The sequence below is a fragment of the Littorina saxatilis genome, unplaced genomic scaffold (genome assembly GCF_037325665.1).
Source record: "Littorina saxatilis isolate snail1 unplaced genomic scaffold, US_GU_Lsax_2.0 scaffold_309, whole genome shotgun sequence".
Classification (NCBI taxonomy): domain Eukaryota; kingdom Metazoa; phylum Mollusca; class Gastropoda; order Littorinimorpha; family Littorinidae; genus Littorina; species Littorina saxatilis.
The window spans coordinates 1-15,000 of NW_027127915.1; the positions used below are offsets into that span (position 1 = coordinate 1).

The 15,000-nt window shown below is 40.1% G+C and overlaps 1 protein-coding gene across 3 annotated transcripts; it reads left to right on the forward strand.

Annotated features, from left to right (window-relative positions):
- Nucleotides 1-74: 74 nt before the first annotated feature.
- Nucleotides 75-14,220, forward strand: LOC138956284 (uncharacterized). 3 transcript variants are annotated; one of them, XM_070327682.1, is made up of 8 exons: nt 77-1,335; nt 4,088-4,164; nt 4,945-5,278; nt 6,597-6,737; nt 7,626-7,706; nt 8,079-8,186; nt 9,104-9,184; nt 11,053-14,220. In XM_070327682.1, the coding sequence occupies exons 1-6, from the start codon at nt 1,185-1,187 to the stop codon at nt 8,096-8,098; spliced, it is 804 nt and encodes a 267-aa protein (XP_070183783.1). In that variant the 5' UTR covers nt 77-1,184; the 3' UTR covers nt 8,099-8,186; nt 9,104-9,184; nt 11,053-14,220. The 3 variants fall into 3 exon arrangements, with proteins under 3 accessions (XP_070183784.1, XP_070183782.1, XP_070183783.1); XM_070327683.1 differs by lacking the exon at nt 7,626-7,706 and having other exon boundaries at nt 75-1,335; XM_070327681.1 differs by lacking the exons at nt 8,079-8,186; nt 9,104-9,184; nt 11,053-14,220 and having other exon boundaries at nt 75-1,335; nt 7,626-8,071.
- Nucleotides 14,221-15,000: the final 780 nt, after the last annotated feature.

Here is a 15,000-nt window from a genome sequence, read left to right on the forward strand (position 1 = left end):
CATGTATTGGAGCCATTCTTCCGTTCTGGGGACGAAATCCGTCTGTTGAAAAAAACCCAACTACTGTTTGTGTTTTACTTTACCCATACACACGCACACGTTTTTGTTCCTCTTTTTTTCTCTTCATCCTCTTTTTGTTCTGTTTTCTTCTCCTGTCCACGACATTACTGCTTCCCCTCAAACCTATGATGTACTTTTTCCGTGCATGGTTTATCCCTGTCTCTTCCCAGAGACCAGGCAGTCCGGTTACAGTAGCTCGGGTACTTTGTATCTCCCCCAAACTCATCAACTTAAGTTCATTACAGACAAAATAATTAGCATAGCCGCTAATTGAACAGTGTATAGGCTCTCTTTTTCTTTTCTCTCCTCGACATTCAACCCATGGTCCCCCTCGACCACTACCATCTTTGACGCAATGTCACTGTCACAGTGTCAGAAAACTCACTGCCTTCTTCGGCATCATACAATTCATCATCTGACAGAGACTCGTCAGTGGTAAGACATAATGCATTCTCATCATACTCCAAGTCCAACTCCTTTGGATCAGACACACCTGAATGACAATGCTTCTCAATTAAAAATGTACACATGCTTTTATGTGAGTTAGGGAAGTATAAATAGAGAATACTATGTATGGCTTGCTGTGTCGTACCAGATTTTCATGAGTTGTTTTTTTAAATATTGAACTGCGAGCGAAAGCGAGCTATTCACTATTTTAAAAAGCAACGAGTGTAAATCTGGTACAAAACAGCAAGCCATGTAGTATTCTGTTTATCCTACATACTGTACTTACGTGTATTTTACTGAAAATGTCCTGCAGTCGAGGCAGCTAAATTGAAGACGCTTGTTTTGGAACCTCGATCTCTTCTAAAGCCTCGTGCAATCTATTACGTCAAAGCAAAGAAACGTCACTCTGAAAGTGTGGCTTGACGTGTTAGTTCTAAAAATTCATCGAAGGTAATTAGCGAGCGCAATCTTTTTTCTTCTATAATGACGTTTGTCTCGGTGACTTTGGCATCATAAGCAGTGGAAAAACAGGTCCCTGCCAGACTTGCTTGACATGACCTCATTTACATGATATACACACGTGTGATTTGAACGATTATTATCTCACGAGTGTCTCTCTCACGTATGTAGGATGATATTATTAATCAAATGAAAATTTACTAATAAAATGTTCTATTATGTCACTAGTGGAACCAGGAGGCCGAGGCCAGAGATTTAAAACAAGGGAGTACTTCCCACATTTCTCATACGGCCAAAGAATGGTGCAGGCTGCACTGGCTAAGAGTCTACCTGCCATACCATTGCCAGATGACACCAGCAATCATCCAGGTACAATGTAATCCCATTTTTATTTTGTTGAATGGCAAGATTTAACCAGAAAGTAAGGAACTAACTCAGGGGTTCCACTTATTGCACACACAAAAGTATACGCAGTTTTCAGCCTCCGTACACATTTTCACCGACATGTTGCATTTTGTCACGCAAAATTACAATTGCACTCAAAACACTAAATAGCCACGAAGAGAGCACCTGAACTCCCACCTCTGATTCTCCCCACCCGCCTTGTTCATCACTGTTAACACTCGTGTACTTATCGCCAGAGGCCATAGTACCAGTGCTCTACCGAATTGAATCTTTATTCCTTAGGTCACTGCCACCGGCGATAGCCTTATGAATGACCAGCTCTACCGAAGAGGAAGATTGCATTACATTTCTTTGGGGAGGGGGGGGGGGGGGGGGTCATGAGTCACAGAATAAATAATTGATCCTGCTGTGTTCAGCAAAACAATGGTCTGCCTTATCACACATGCCATTAGTTTGGTGCACTGCCGATTCAGTTTACAGGCCAGGGGTGTCCGGGTCTACTCTGATTACATCGGACTGACCCACAGTGATTGTTTTTCAGGCTGAAATATCTTCCATTTAGCGCCATGCAAATAGTTCAGTTCCTCGCTTAGAGGCCTATTACCTGTACAGAGCCACTGCAAAACGCAAACAGACCGATCTGTCGTCGGAAAGTGAAAGAACAGAATCTGATGAAGGGACTTCTTTTAGTTAGGCCTAAAAAAAAAATAGGTGTGGTTACGGTAACCCGACCTACCCTATTTTTATGGGCCGATCTATAACTTTTTATTACATTTGTCAAAAAAAAAAAAAAACGAGTGCAAAAAACGCAATGAAAGCGAAAGCGCCCGAGTCGCACACTTATTTCCCTGTCAAGTGGGGTTTAATTTGTACACATTAGAAAAAAAAGTAAAAAAAAAAAAAAAAGTGATTGCCTACCTACCTACCCTATTTTTTGGGGCTATGTTACCGTAACCACACCTATTTTTTTTTTTGGCCTTACCTATCATCATCATGTCCAGTGATGGCGCTAGTACTTTTTTCAAACCGGTACGCAAACTTTTATGAAGCAAACAGTCCAGAAAAAAACGGTAGGCTGGTCATTGGAACCAGTTAGAATCCAGCTCAGAGTACTGGTTTTATAGTTTTGCCAGCGAAAAAAGACCGGTAGTTCTAAAAATCAACGGCAGCCAATTTTGTTCCGGGATTTTTTCGTTTCAACCGGTAAAATACCGGTAATTACCGGTTAACGCCAACACTGCATGTCTTCTCAATCGTAGTGAGAAAAACACACTTCTCCTTCGCGTTTTTTCCCCCAATTAAGTTTGTAATGGTACGCGTTTTCCCCGGCTCATACGCATTTTTTCAGTCATGTTGTGTATGCAAACGCAAAAAGCAAAAACCCAGTGGAACCCCTGACTAACTAACTGTTATGCAATACTTCTGGAGGGGTGATCACACTACAGTTAACACAGTTTAGTTATGACTAAGATATGTAGTTAAATTGCTATTCTGATACACATTGGAGAATTCAGGGTTATGATTTGATAGTCTCACATGTACATGGACCTATTTCGGTCATAAGGCCATATATGTCAACGGAAGCTGCTCAATATCCTATATATATATTTACAACAATAAAGCATGCTTCCTGTTTCATCACCGTGGATGAATTAAGTGCTTGCATGCACATACCTGGTCAGGTTTGCTTCTGTTACTGGTCGACAGACGATATAGTTTGTACAAAAACTAAATTCTTGCCGTCTATGAAATACATCCCTGGTAAAAATTCAATTCCTGCAACACACCTTGCAAAACTAGTAGCTGCAGTCTAGCAGACGGTCTTTCCAGTGCTTTGTAATGAATCGGCAATATTGCCTTTGCCTATGCAACGCTCATATATATGCAGATCCCAATCTGATGAATGGACTGACCCACAGTTAACAGAGAAAATAGAGGACCCACTAGAGAAAATGCTGAATTCTTGGGATGTAGTCTGATGATAGACGGAAGACAGACAATAGACGGAAGACAGACAATAGACAGAAGATAGATGGAAGACAGACAATAGTTGGAAGACAGATGGTAGATCGAAGACAGACAATAGACGGAAGACAGACGATAGACGGAAGACAGACGATAGATGGAAGACAGACAATAGACGGAAGACAGACAATAGACGGAAGACAGACGATAGATGGAAGACAGACGATAGATAGAAGATAGACGGAAGACAGACAATAGACAGAAGACAGACAATAGATGGAAGACAGACAATAGACGGAAGACAGACAATAGATGGAAGACAGACGGAAGACATACAATAGACGGAAGACAGACGGTAGATGGAAGACAGACGATAGACGGAAGACAGACGATGTAGTCTGACGATAGACGATACATATATATACGGACGTTCAACCAGTATTTGGCTTCAGCTTGATTCAGGAACAAGAGGGCGACTGCAACTGAGTCGCATGTATAGACAAACCATAATGCCTTTCTCCAGTCCAGTCTATGAAATAGGACTTACAGCTGATCTAGCTGGACTCTACGCAAGCTTCAGTACGAATGAAGTAAAATCTCCCATATCAAATTTATTATACACAAATATGAAAACAGTTAACTAGACTGTTCTAACTGTAAACCAACGTAAAGGGGAAATATGAAGCTCAAAAACAGGTTAAGTCCCAAGCATCATGCAACCACAGGCGCTTTCTGTCTGTCTTTCCTACAGTTGACTGCAGCTTCGAACCACAGGCGCTTGTGACAGAGGACTCTATAAGCAGCCATCACTCAGTTGACTCCCAAATGGTGAGTTTTTATAGAGTAGATTATTTGTTGCCCTGTCTGAAGATATTTTGTTTTTGCGATTTGATTTGTTAAATGTTTGACCTGCATTACTTGTGAGTTTCCTGTGATGACCAAGGCAATGAAATATGTTTGCTATCTGCAGTCTATGCTCTTTTGCCTCTGAAAAACATGCATCAGAGTTGTGCATTCTTTTTCAGCAACTGGTTCTTTTTCTCAGACAAAATAAGGCATTTATAATGAAAAAAGAACAAAAATATACGGTCGAAACAGATCACCAACAAAGGCTAACAAGTTCAGTTGAGTTGCCAGTTGGAAGGAACAGCGAAGAATGTCCCAGTTACTTCCTCAGTCGTACTCTTTTTGATTGTTCGATTTGGCAATTCTGAACGATGGCAGGAACTGAAGTGCGCCAGGCAGTATCAGCGAAGTCCTCTGGCTCATTTTCTGTGCCCACGAAAGCTTCCAGGTAGGCTATTTGTCGGTATCGGCGGACTGCATAATAATGTTGTCGAAGCTCAGTCTCGCTTACGACGCATCCAAAATGGCATCCTCCGACGGTGCTGTGACTGTGTGAAAGATGTCTTCAAATCACTTAGCACATTTGAAAAAATCCTATGTAACAAGCTGACCAGGATTGAGATAATCGGAAAACGTGGCCGAATTGTCCCAATTCTCATGACTGCACAGGTGAAAGCAGCTGTGGAACTGCTTGTGCAAAAAAGGGATGATGCTGGTGTCAGCGGCTCCAACAAATTTGTGTTTTCTTGCTCATTCTTTCAGTCGGAGGGGCACATTCGGGGATCTGACACGCTTCGAAAGTTTGTGACATCAGCGCAGTTGGCAGAGCCACAGTTCATCACATCTACTTCACTTCGAAAGCAGGTTGCTACTCTGTCCCAGATAGTCAGTTTGAAGGACAACGAGCTGGATGCCCTTGCTCAGTTTATGGGACACCGCGAGTACTACCGCCTCCCATCAGACATGATGCAGTTGGCCAAAGTCAGCAAATTACTCCTTGCCCTTGAAAAGGGGAAGCTGCAAGACCACCAGCGCTGCACCCTGGATGAGATGGAAGTGGCTGAAGATGAAGCCATCACCTCGGATGAGGAGGCAGGTATGTGTGACATTTTGAACATGAATTCCTTTTCCCGCAGTGGGGCACTGCGGTTATGAAATTAAAGGCCCCTCCTGTTTTTGGAACCGCAGGAGCTTTCTAGTTTGCTGTTAGGTAGATTTTTGGTTCCTCTTTCCTGTCATGCTCTCTTTTTCTTCATGAATTCTTTTCTTTTTTCTGCCTTCTTGCTCATTCACCTGTATTTTTTCCAAAAATCTCTTCTCTTGCCGCTTGTCTCGCGATTCATGTATAGTTTAATCTGTTAGTGTTCTGATGTAAGTCCAGCAGTAGATAGGTTAAGCCTATTTTAACATACTGGAAACTGGTAATCTTCCAGTAGGTATTAATTTAGTTTTACTAAAGCCTGCTGGGACACAAGTAATGGGTTAGTGCATTTGTAAACAGGAATCGCTTGACAAGTGGCCCCCTTCATCCCCCCCTTCCTCGTCCTGATATGGCTCTGCGTAGTCGGCTGGACGTTAAGCAACAAATAAACAAACAAACATGAATTCCTTTGCTCTTTTTGCACAAAATGAACACAGCTAGACTATCTCTAAATCTAGTATTGTAATAACCTTTTTTTTGTATTCTTAAATTCATCTTCTTCTCCTTCTGCTTCTTCTGCCTCTTCTTCTTCTTCTAAATTGGGGGGCTGGGATGGCTCATTCGGTACACAGCGTGGACTACATATAGTTCCTCTGACTCTCATAGTCACAGGTTTGAATCCCGGTCTCCCTCTCTCTGGTATCGCCTTTGTTGTGGCTAGTGACATTGAACCACCAATACAATTTTATTTCAATCAATCAATATGAGGCTTATATCGCGCGTATTCCGTGGGTACAGTTCTAAGCGCAGGGATTTTTTTTCTTTTCAATTTTTATTCAAGGCGCAGGGATTTATTTATGCCGTGTGAGATGGAATTTTTTTACACAATACATCACGCATTCACATCGGCCAGCAGATCGCAGCCATTTCGGCGCATATCCTACTTTTCACGGCCTATTATTCCAAGTCACACGGGTATTTTGGTGGACATTTTTATCTATGCCTATACAATTTTGCCAGGAAAGACCCTTTTGTCAATCGTGGGATCTTTTACGTGCACACCCCAATGTAGTGTACACTAAGTGTATTTGTTTTAAATCTAAATTGAGAACGTTCATACTTCAATGCACACTACAATGTGATATATTGTGCTAACATTAATTTGCATTACACAATAAAGCAAACATTAATACTACGGTACTTACTACATAAACTTTTGTACTTGCGATCTAGGATTTTATCTATTCTATCATATTGTAACTATTATTTACAGAATTTGTTGAAAAGGGTCACAGCCCTATTCCAGAACGATCTGCATCAGGAAGGTTCGCAACAAAAGACTCTTTGGCACCGCCACATAACCAGCCCTCTCCGCCTATGCATCAACCTTGTCCTGCTACAGCTGCACCTGACAGTAAGTCTTCTTCTTCTGTGTACGCATGCTATCAACTACAGTACTGCAAGCACTCCCAGTTTCGGATAAAAACAAATGCGATTGGTCACTTTGGCAGAAATAACAACTGTGAACAGAATGTTGATAGTAAAAGAAAGTAAGGAAGCAGGAAAGATGAGCCGGTGCCTACCTAACAGCAAACTAGATAGCTCCTGGTGTTCAAAAACAGGAGGGGCCCTTAATTTAAGTCCGCAGCGCTCCACTGCAGTAGGTGACAGTAAGGGACAATATGGGCTGAATCCATCCCATCTACATGGTGTTGGAGTGGGGACAGGACATATTTGAATGGCGATGTCGCTGTTCAGTGTCTGAAAGTCTCTTAAGTTTGTAGTTGCAAACATGACTTTTCTTTCTCTCTCCCCCCCCTCCCCCCTCCTCACTCCCACAAAGTAACATAGTAGATTTAATTTCTTATTTGTAGCTGCCATTCCATGTAAAAGTGAATACATTTACTTATTTAGTGTAAACTTGTCACCCTGGCATGAGGTAATATGACCGGCACGGTTGGCCTAGTGGTAAGGCGTCCGCCCCTTGATCGGGAGGTTGTGGGTTCGAACCCCGGCCGGGTCATACCTAAGACTTTAAAATTGGCAATCTAGTGGCTGCTCCGCCTGGCGTCTGGCATTATTTGGGGTTAGTGCTAGGACTGGTTGGTCCGGTGTCAGAATAATGTGACTGGGTGAGACATGAAGCCTGTGCTGCGACTTCTGTCTTGTGTGTGGCGCACGTTATATGTCAAAGCAGCACCGCCCTGATATGGCCCTTCATGGTCGGCTGGGCGTTAAGCAAACAAACAAACAAAAAATGAGGTAATATCACAAGGGTTATTCATGTTTTTGTATTTGTCAGATTCTGCTGATGATGAGGAAGCACCAGAAATCCAAAGGAAGTTTCAACGGTGTGCTGCTGACAGCAGTGCATGCTCAAACAGTTCAGTATATATCTTTCTCCTTAGTCAACCAATTTTCCATGGGGGCGCGACTGGAGATGGATGAAGGTCAGGGGGTTCCTGTGTTCGAGTGGGAACAGCTTGAATTTAACTCACAGAGTTGTTTGTGTCCAACACGCTTGTCGGAGGTGTTTTTTTACGGCGTCAATGTTGGGGGGTGGGTGGGGGTTAAGGATGAGGGGTAGAACTGCATTCGTTGATGCATTTTGATTGTCTTACATCTGAAATGTATTTGTACCTTTGAAGAATAGTTCATTCCTGTACACTCATAACACCGAACACACGTTTATTTATTTTGAACATAACATAATTAATACAATAAATAATTAATTATAATTTTATTATGTCCCCAGGCGAGCCCCCTTCCTCCTAGACATTCTCTCCTGTTGGTGTGGCAATGATGAACACAAGATGCAGTGTATTCACACAGATCACTTCTCCTTCAGCGTCATCTAACGAAAGTAAGCTTTATTGCATATAAATTAATTTAGAAACATGCTGGCGTCACCCCCCCGCGGGTTAGGGGGAGTCCCATATTGGTTGGGACTAGAAAGAATTTACCCGATGCTACCCAGCATGTCGTAAGAGGCGACTAACGGTTCTGTTTCTTCTCTTCTTTTGTCTTATTTCTGCCTTACCAGTCCTTTCACCTATATTTCCTTCCAAGAAAACTCTCCCTACTATTCCCTGCAGTTTTCCAATTCTTTTCTTGTTGTCTTATTTCTACCTGACTGGATCCATCACCTTTATTTCACTTACCAAAAGTCTTCTTTTCCACATCCTTATTTCTCTGCACCCCGCATGTCGTATGAGGCGACTAACGGATTCTGTTTCTCCTTTAACCCTTGTTAAGTGGTTCTTGTATAGAATATAGTCAATGTTTGTAAAGATTTTAGTCAAGCAGTATGTAAGAAATGTTTAGTCCTTTGTACTGGAAACTTGCATTCTCCCAGTAAGGTCATATATTGTACTACGTTGCAAGCCCCTGGAGCAATTTTTTGATTAGTGCTTTTGTGAACAAGAAACACTTAACAAGTGGCTCCCTCCCATCTCCACCCTTTCCCCTATCTCATCTCCCCCTTTCCCTCGTCGCGATATAACCTTCGTGGTTGAAAACGACGTTAAACACCAAATAAAGAAAGAAAGAAATGCTGGCGTCATGTACGGACGATTAACTAAGCGCCCATTACCTAGTTGTTGAATGGCCGCATTCCATAGTGGAAACTCTTGTGTTTAGTTATTTGACAACGAAATTGATATTTAAAAGCATATGTCTTTTAGCTGTTGTTCTTTTTTTGCTATTTTGCATAATCTATCAAATGATTTGAAATAAAGATAAGCCAGCTGAGAAAATCTATCATCTTTTTTTTTCCCCAAGGTTCAACTGACAATGAGTACCTACCTGAACAGTGGAGCCATTCCAAACCAAAGAAGCTCAAATCAAAGGCAACGCGCAACAGTGAGTGGAAACATAATCATTGTATTTATACCTCTTCTTTCTCTTTGTGAACTGAGCTTTAAGGAGCTGACTCAATCCACACAAAAGTTATTCCTTTAAAGTAGAACGAAACCAGTAAACTAGATAGTTATTGTGTTTTTGAGTAAGGTAATATCCTTCTCTGAAGCACTTGGAAGGAAAAATAGAGCCTGTTCATAACGTGTTAACTGTTAATCTAACTAGGAGCGTATAGTTATTGTGTTTTTGAGTATGGTAATACCCTTCTCTAAAGCACTTGGAAGGAAACATAGAGTATGTTCACAGACCTGTTTACCCTCCCGGAATTATTACGGATTTAGGGTCTAAATTCCGGTATTACGGAAATCTACCGGAAATTCCGGTCACGAGAACCATTTCCGTGTGTGAAAATTTAAAGTCGAAATTGTAGTACTAGTAGTCACCGGGATTTTGATTTCCCGGAAACCCTTTTAGCTCAAGGCCGACCGGAACAGCCTTGTCTGCGCATGTGCAAAAACAAGGTATTTGTCGGTCAACGCGTGGTTTTTGTGCATTCGGTCCGATCGACATGGGTCGTAAGCGTAAGGCCGATCTCTCTGGGGACAAAATGCCAACCAAAAAAGCTCAAGTTGTACAGGAATATCGGCAAAACTATCAAGTCAAGTGGCAGTGTCTGGCGAAGTCTAAGAAGAGCGAATCACTTGCATTTTGGTGATCGAATTGAGATCAGTGCAACAACAAAGCTAGTCAGTCATGAGTCACTGCAGTCGTTCGTCCGCGAACCAAGCGAACGTGTCCCGAGGTTAGACGCAGCATTAGTTTATTTACAAAATGCAGTACACAAATGAACATGGAAACAAACAAATTGTGTTTGGCAAAACATGAGCCTGCTTCGCATCGAGTTTATTTGACCAGTATGTCTGTGCTTCGACATTATCTCTTGCTACGGTCAGTGACTTGTGCTGTTGCCGGAATTTGAAAGTCTTTTTGAGTCTAAAAGTGATCTCCATTAATCTTTCTCCAATATAGCAAAGATCACAGTTCTTTGAATTGAAAAACTTTAAAGAAAATCTTTAAATAAAATGAACGAGCCGGTCCACAAAAAAAAAAGGTAGCTTCTGGAGAGTGTTTTTATGACTGGTTTTAATGCAGGATGTAAACAGGTCTGTGTTCATAACGAGTTAACTGTTAATCTAACTAGGAGCGGCATTTTGTCAAAGAGCAGTTCAAATCCGTACGTGCTTTAACATATCAAAATGGCCTTCTGCTGTCGCTCAGTTTTCTTGATTCAAAACTAAGCAGTAAATTGTATAATTATTTAAAAATGAATAAATAAGTGGATCAGTTAACAAGTGCAATGGCTAACTGACCTGCCACTTCTCATGCCCATTCGTGGCTTCTGTCCCATGCTTTGAAAATGAATGTGTACAGGGTCTGTAATTCCGGTTTTAATTTAGATTTGAAATCTTTTGTAATTGATGGATTACGCCCACATACACTTCCGTGTATTAGAGGCGGGGACGGGAGTCCCAGGAATTGGAAAAAAGAGGAGGTACTATATCTAACTTACATTGAACAACCAAAATGTAAGCAGCACTAAGATTGACAGTGAAAATGTGACAGTTTTAGTGTACTAGCTTTAGTGCCACGAAGAAGAATCAGAACAAATGTTGACTCGGGAAAATAAATGTCCATGCCCAATCAAGATTCGAAATAGAGACACTGAGATCACGAGTTGTCGGCCTAGACCACCAGACTACCCGGCGCTCATATTGAGTTGGCATGATTGTTCCTTATAAAGTTTTAATCCGATAACATATTTAACCTTTGTATCTCCGGTAATAGGTCTTGTGATATCTGTGTCCACAAAGGTTCAAGCCAGCCATGTCGACTGTGGTTGGAGGAGGAGGTGAAGGCAGTGGAGGCTCATTTGTTAAAATATATCGCCACGCAAGTGCTGCCAAGAAAAGAGGATATCCAGAAGTGCCTTCAGGCTGAAGAGACTCTGATAATTCGTACCTGGCTACACGTCAAGAACTATACATGTACGAAACAGGATTACTGCTTTGCAAAGAAATCAGCGAAACTAAATAATGTTCAGCTTTTCAGCTACTGATCATCTTTCCAATGTTGTTGCTGATCACTACCACTAAGTGGATATATATCTAGTGCAGGTTTGTGTCTTGAGCTGTACTGGACAATGATTTACACATTTATCTTTATTTGTTTTTATTAATTTTGACTATGAGCACACTGGTGGTTGTGTTTTATGTTAAATGATTTATTTAGTATGTGTTTATGCAAATCATTTTTGGCATTTTGAATAAGCTAGATGTGACCTTTCTTAGCACTGATCCAAAGGTCAGTTTAATATGCGGTCAAAACAATGATGGTGGAGGCAGTTGGCTATTTTTAATTCATTTGCATAGCAAAAACGAGGCTATATATGTATTGACAACTGACCACCTATTGAACACTCAAAACTTTTCAAATAATGGAAGCTTTCATGATAAAAACTTGTCTTGGTTATGAAACCTATGAACACTTATAAAATGCATGTGATTACATCAGCAAAACAAAACAAAATATAAGCAAGTGAGTCATATTCTTTGTGGCTTTGCCCTTGTTTAACTGTATTATCATTATTTATTAACATGAACACAGACTACCATAAGGTCCGCTACCCCCCCCCCCCCCCCCCCCCTGCGGGTTAGGGGGAAGAATTTACCCGATGCTCCCCAGCATGTCGTAAGAGGCAACTAACGGATTCTGTTTCTCCTTTTACCCTTGTTAAGTGTTTCTTGTATAGAATATAGTCAATGTTTGTAAAGATTTTAGTCAAGCAGTATGTAAGAAATGTTAAGTCCTTTGTACTAGAAACTTGCATTCTCCCAGTAAGGTCATATATTGTACTACGTTGCTAGCCCCTGGAGCAATTTTTTTATTAGTGCTTTTGTCTTCTTCTTCTTGTCGTTCGCCAATGTTAAACTTGGAGTCCAGCTCTGGTAGTGCTTTTGTGAACAAGAAACAATTAACAAGTGGCTCTATCCCATCATCCCCCCCCCCCCCTTTCCCCGTCGCGATATAACGTTGAACGGTTGAAAACGACGTTAAACACCAAATAAAGTAAAGATAAGGTCCGCTATTAGGAAAGTCAAAACAATCAAAGTGTCATATGCACTTTGTCATCGTGTGTGACATTTTATTGAGAGAGAAACAGAATCCGTTAGTCGCCTCTTACGACATGCTGGGGAGCATCGGGTAAATTCTTCCCCCTAACCCGCAGGGGGCGTACAGTACTTCTTTGGGATAACAAGGGTAAGGGTTGCTCTAATTAAGGTTGGCTGAGCAATATATAACAGCAATTTCGCTCAAATCGGCCAAAAACAAGGCCCGAAGGCATCGTAGGCATAGCCGTTTTAACTTTATTATCATTATTATTTATTATCGTGACCACAAACTACCATAAGGTCCGCTAGTAGGAAAGTCAAAACAATCATAACGTATCATAAACACTGGGTCATCGTGTGATCATTATTATTTATTATCGTGACCACAAACTACCATACGGTCCGCTAGTAGGAAAGTCAAAACAATCATAACGTATAATAAACACTGGGTCATCGTGTGTGACATTTCAATGTCAACACAATGATAGTGGTGTTTCACATGTAATGATTGATTTCGATTTTAAGTGCTCTATCCCTTCTCCCCCCCTTTCCCCGTCGCGATATAACCTGCGTGGTTGAAAACGACGTTAAACACCAAATAAAGAAATAAAGAATAAAGAAAGATTTTGAGTGTATATAAAGTGTATTTATGGTACATTTACTTTTGGCTCTTTAGATCAGCTTAATTTGGTATTTCATGGGCATCGGTCAAAAGGTCACTTCAGCATGTGCTGTCAAAACAACGATGGTGGAGGCAAATGGCCTATTTTAACAGGATGTTTGAAGATTTGCTTTTTCAATTTTGTTTGAGAGACAAGAAGTTGGAAAATAGTTTTATTGTATGTTTCTTTGTCACCTGGGGCAAAATTATTCAATCGTCGCTATACGTTTGTTGGAAGCTATAATACAAAGGATAAATTGGCAGTTTTCTTACTTTCTGTTAGAAACAAAAGTATATTTTTCATTTGTTGCAATTGAAAAAGCATAGACCTTACTAAAGATGCTGCTAGTTGTTTTGATTGTGTGGACTATTCAGTGGAGTGTTTTAAATAATCTGTATATATATATATATATATAAAACATCAGAAATATATATATATCTATATGCCAATTCTCATGCCTCACAGTATTTTAACATTGGTTTATTTTCCATGTTACAAATATGTAATCATATGACTCGAGACTACCTTACTGTGTTATATTGCATTATTATCATGAACGCATTAGGCCCACTTATAAGTTTAAAGAAAGTCAAAGCCGTGTATTGTTCCTTTCAGAACAATGTTATACACCGGGTGTGCATTATGTGTTTTCATTATTTTTAATCATGAGCAGTTTCATATTTAATTATTTATTTAGAGTGTGTTTGATTTAGCTTAATTTGAATTTTGTTGGACATTGGTCAAAAGTTCAGTTTATTATGCGCGGTCAGAACAATGATGGTGGAGGCAATAGCCTATTTTTCAACAGGTTTGAAGGTTTTGTTTGAGAGAAATAAATCTGTCTTTTTTTCTTTGTCATGTTGGGCAGAGTTATTCAATCGTTGTTATACGTTAAGTTCACTGAATTCTTAAATCTAATGTAAGCGCTGTTTAAGAGGTTTTGAAGGTACAAAATACACTTTTTTTCTCTGTTCTCTTTAACAAGATATTCAGATTTGTTTTTCTTCTTTATTTTAGTTTGAGACGAGAAGTTGTACATGCATTCTATTTCCTGTTCCTTTGTCAACTGGGGCAACATTCAATCACTGTTATAGCCTGGTTGTAAGCTATAACAGTATAAATTCACTGCTTTTTAAATGTCTGCAAAAAGCAAATGTCACCGTTTTGTTGCATGCCATTGAAAAGGAATAAAAACTACCAAACGTTATTTTGCAAAACATGCTTATTGTTATGATTTGACTGATTGTGTTTGTATGTGGATGTGTGATCACAGGATTGCAGATTGCATGGACATAATCGCCACAGGGAAAATCATTCAAATCCTTACTCCGAAAGTTAACAAAAAGCTATTATTGTCTCAAGAAGAGAAATTGTTTCTACAACTGAACACACAGACTGTAAAATGCATGTGTATACAAAAGCAATTATGCTAAACAAGCCCATCATTAAATGAATGGAAGTCAAAGTAAATAAAATAAAATGCAATTTCAAATGTGAAGGTATCTTAAAATGTCGATGAACAAACGCAAGGGAACTGAGCGCCATCATAAAAATACCTTTCATTACAAGAAGGAAAAAAAAAAACGTAACTGACAGACTGATTCTAATATAGGTCCCTGATAACACTTATAGTATCCACCACCTTCAAATATGATAATTAAACTTCATTTTAAAAAGCTTCATGATTATGCACTGCAAAGTAAGCTACACGTTTTGTTTAGCTGTTTCGTACACATAAAAAAAGGCTTTGTGATTCTTTGGTCTAAGTGCCAATAGAAGGTTTTGAAAGGAGCAAGTTAAAATGTAAAGGCACACTACCTTATATCATATATATACAATATCACACTACCACGGAAAGTCAATACAATGCATACCCAGGTCAAAACAACGTTCACACACGAGTGTGTATCGTGTGTATCATCTTTGTCAACACAATGCAGGCGGTGTTTCAGTTTATTGAAATACTGAGTGTATGTGAGTGTAATTA

What these genes read in the sequence shown, in the direction of transcription:
- LOC138956284 (XM_070327681.1), top strand. Translation starts at nt 1,185, where the DNA reads ATGTCACTAGTGGAACCAGGAGGCCGAGGCCAGAGATTTAAAACAAGG. An exon ending in TGACACCAGCAATCATCCAG is followed by an intron (nt 1,336 to 4,087) that starts GTACAATGTAAT and finishes TCTTTCCTACAG; the next exon opens with TTGACTGCAGCTTCGAACCA. An exon ending in ACTCAGTTGACTCCCAAATG is followed by an intron (nt 4,165 to 4,944) that starts GTGAGTTTTTAT and finishes TCATTCTTTCAG; the next exon opens with TCGGAGGGGCACATTCGGGG.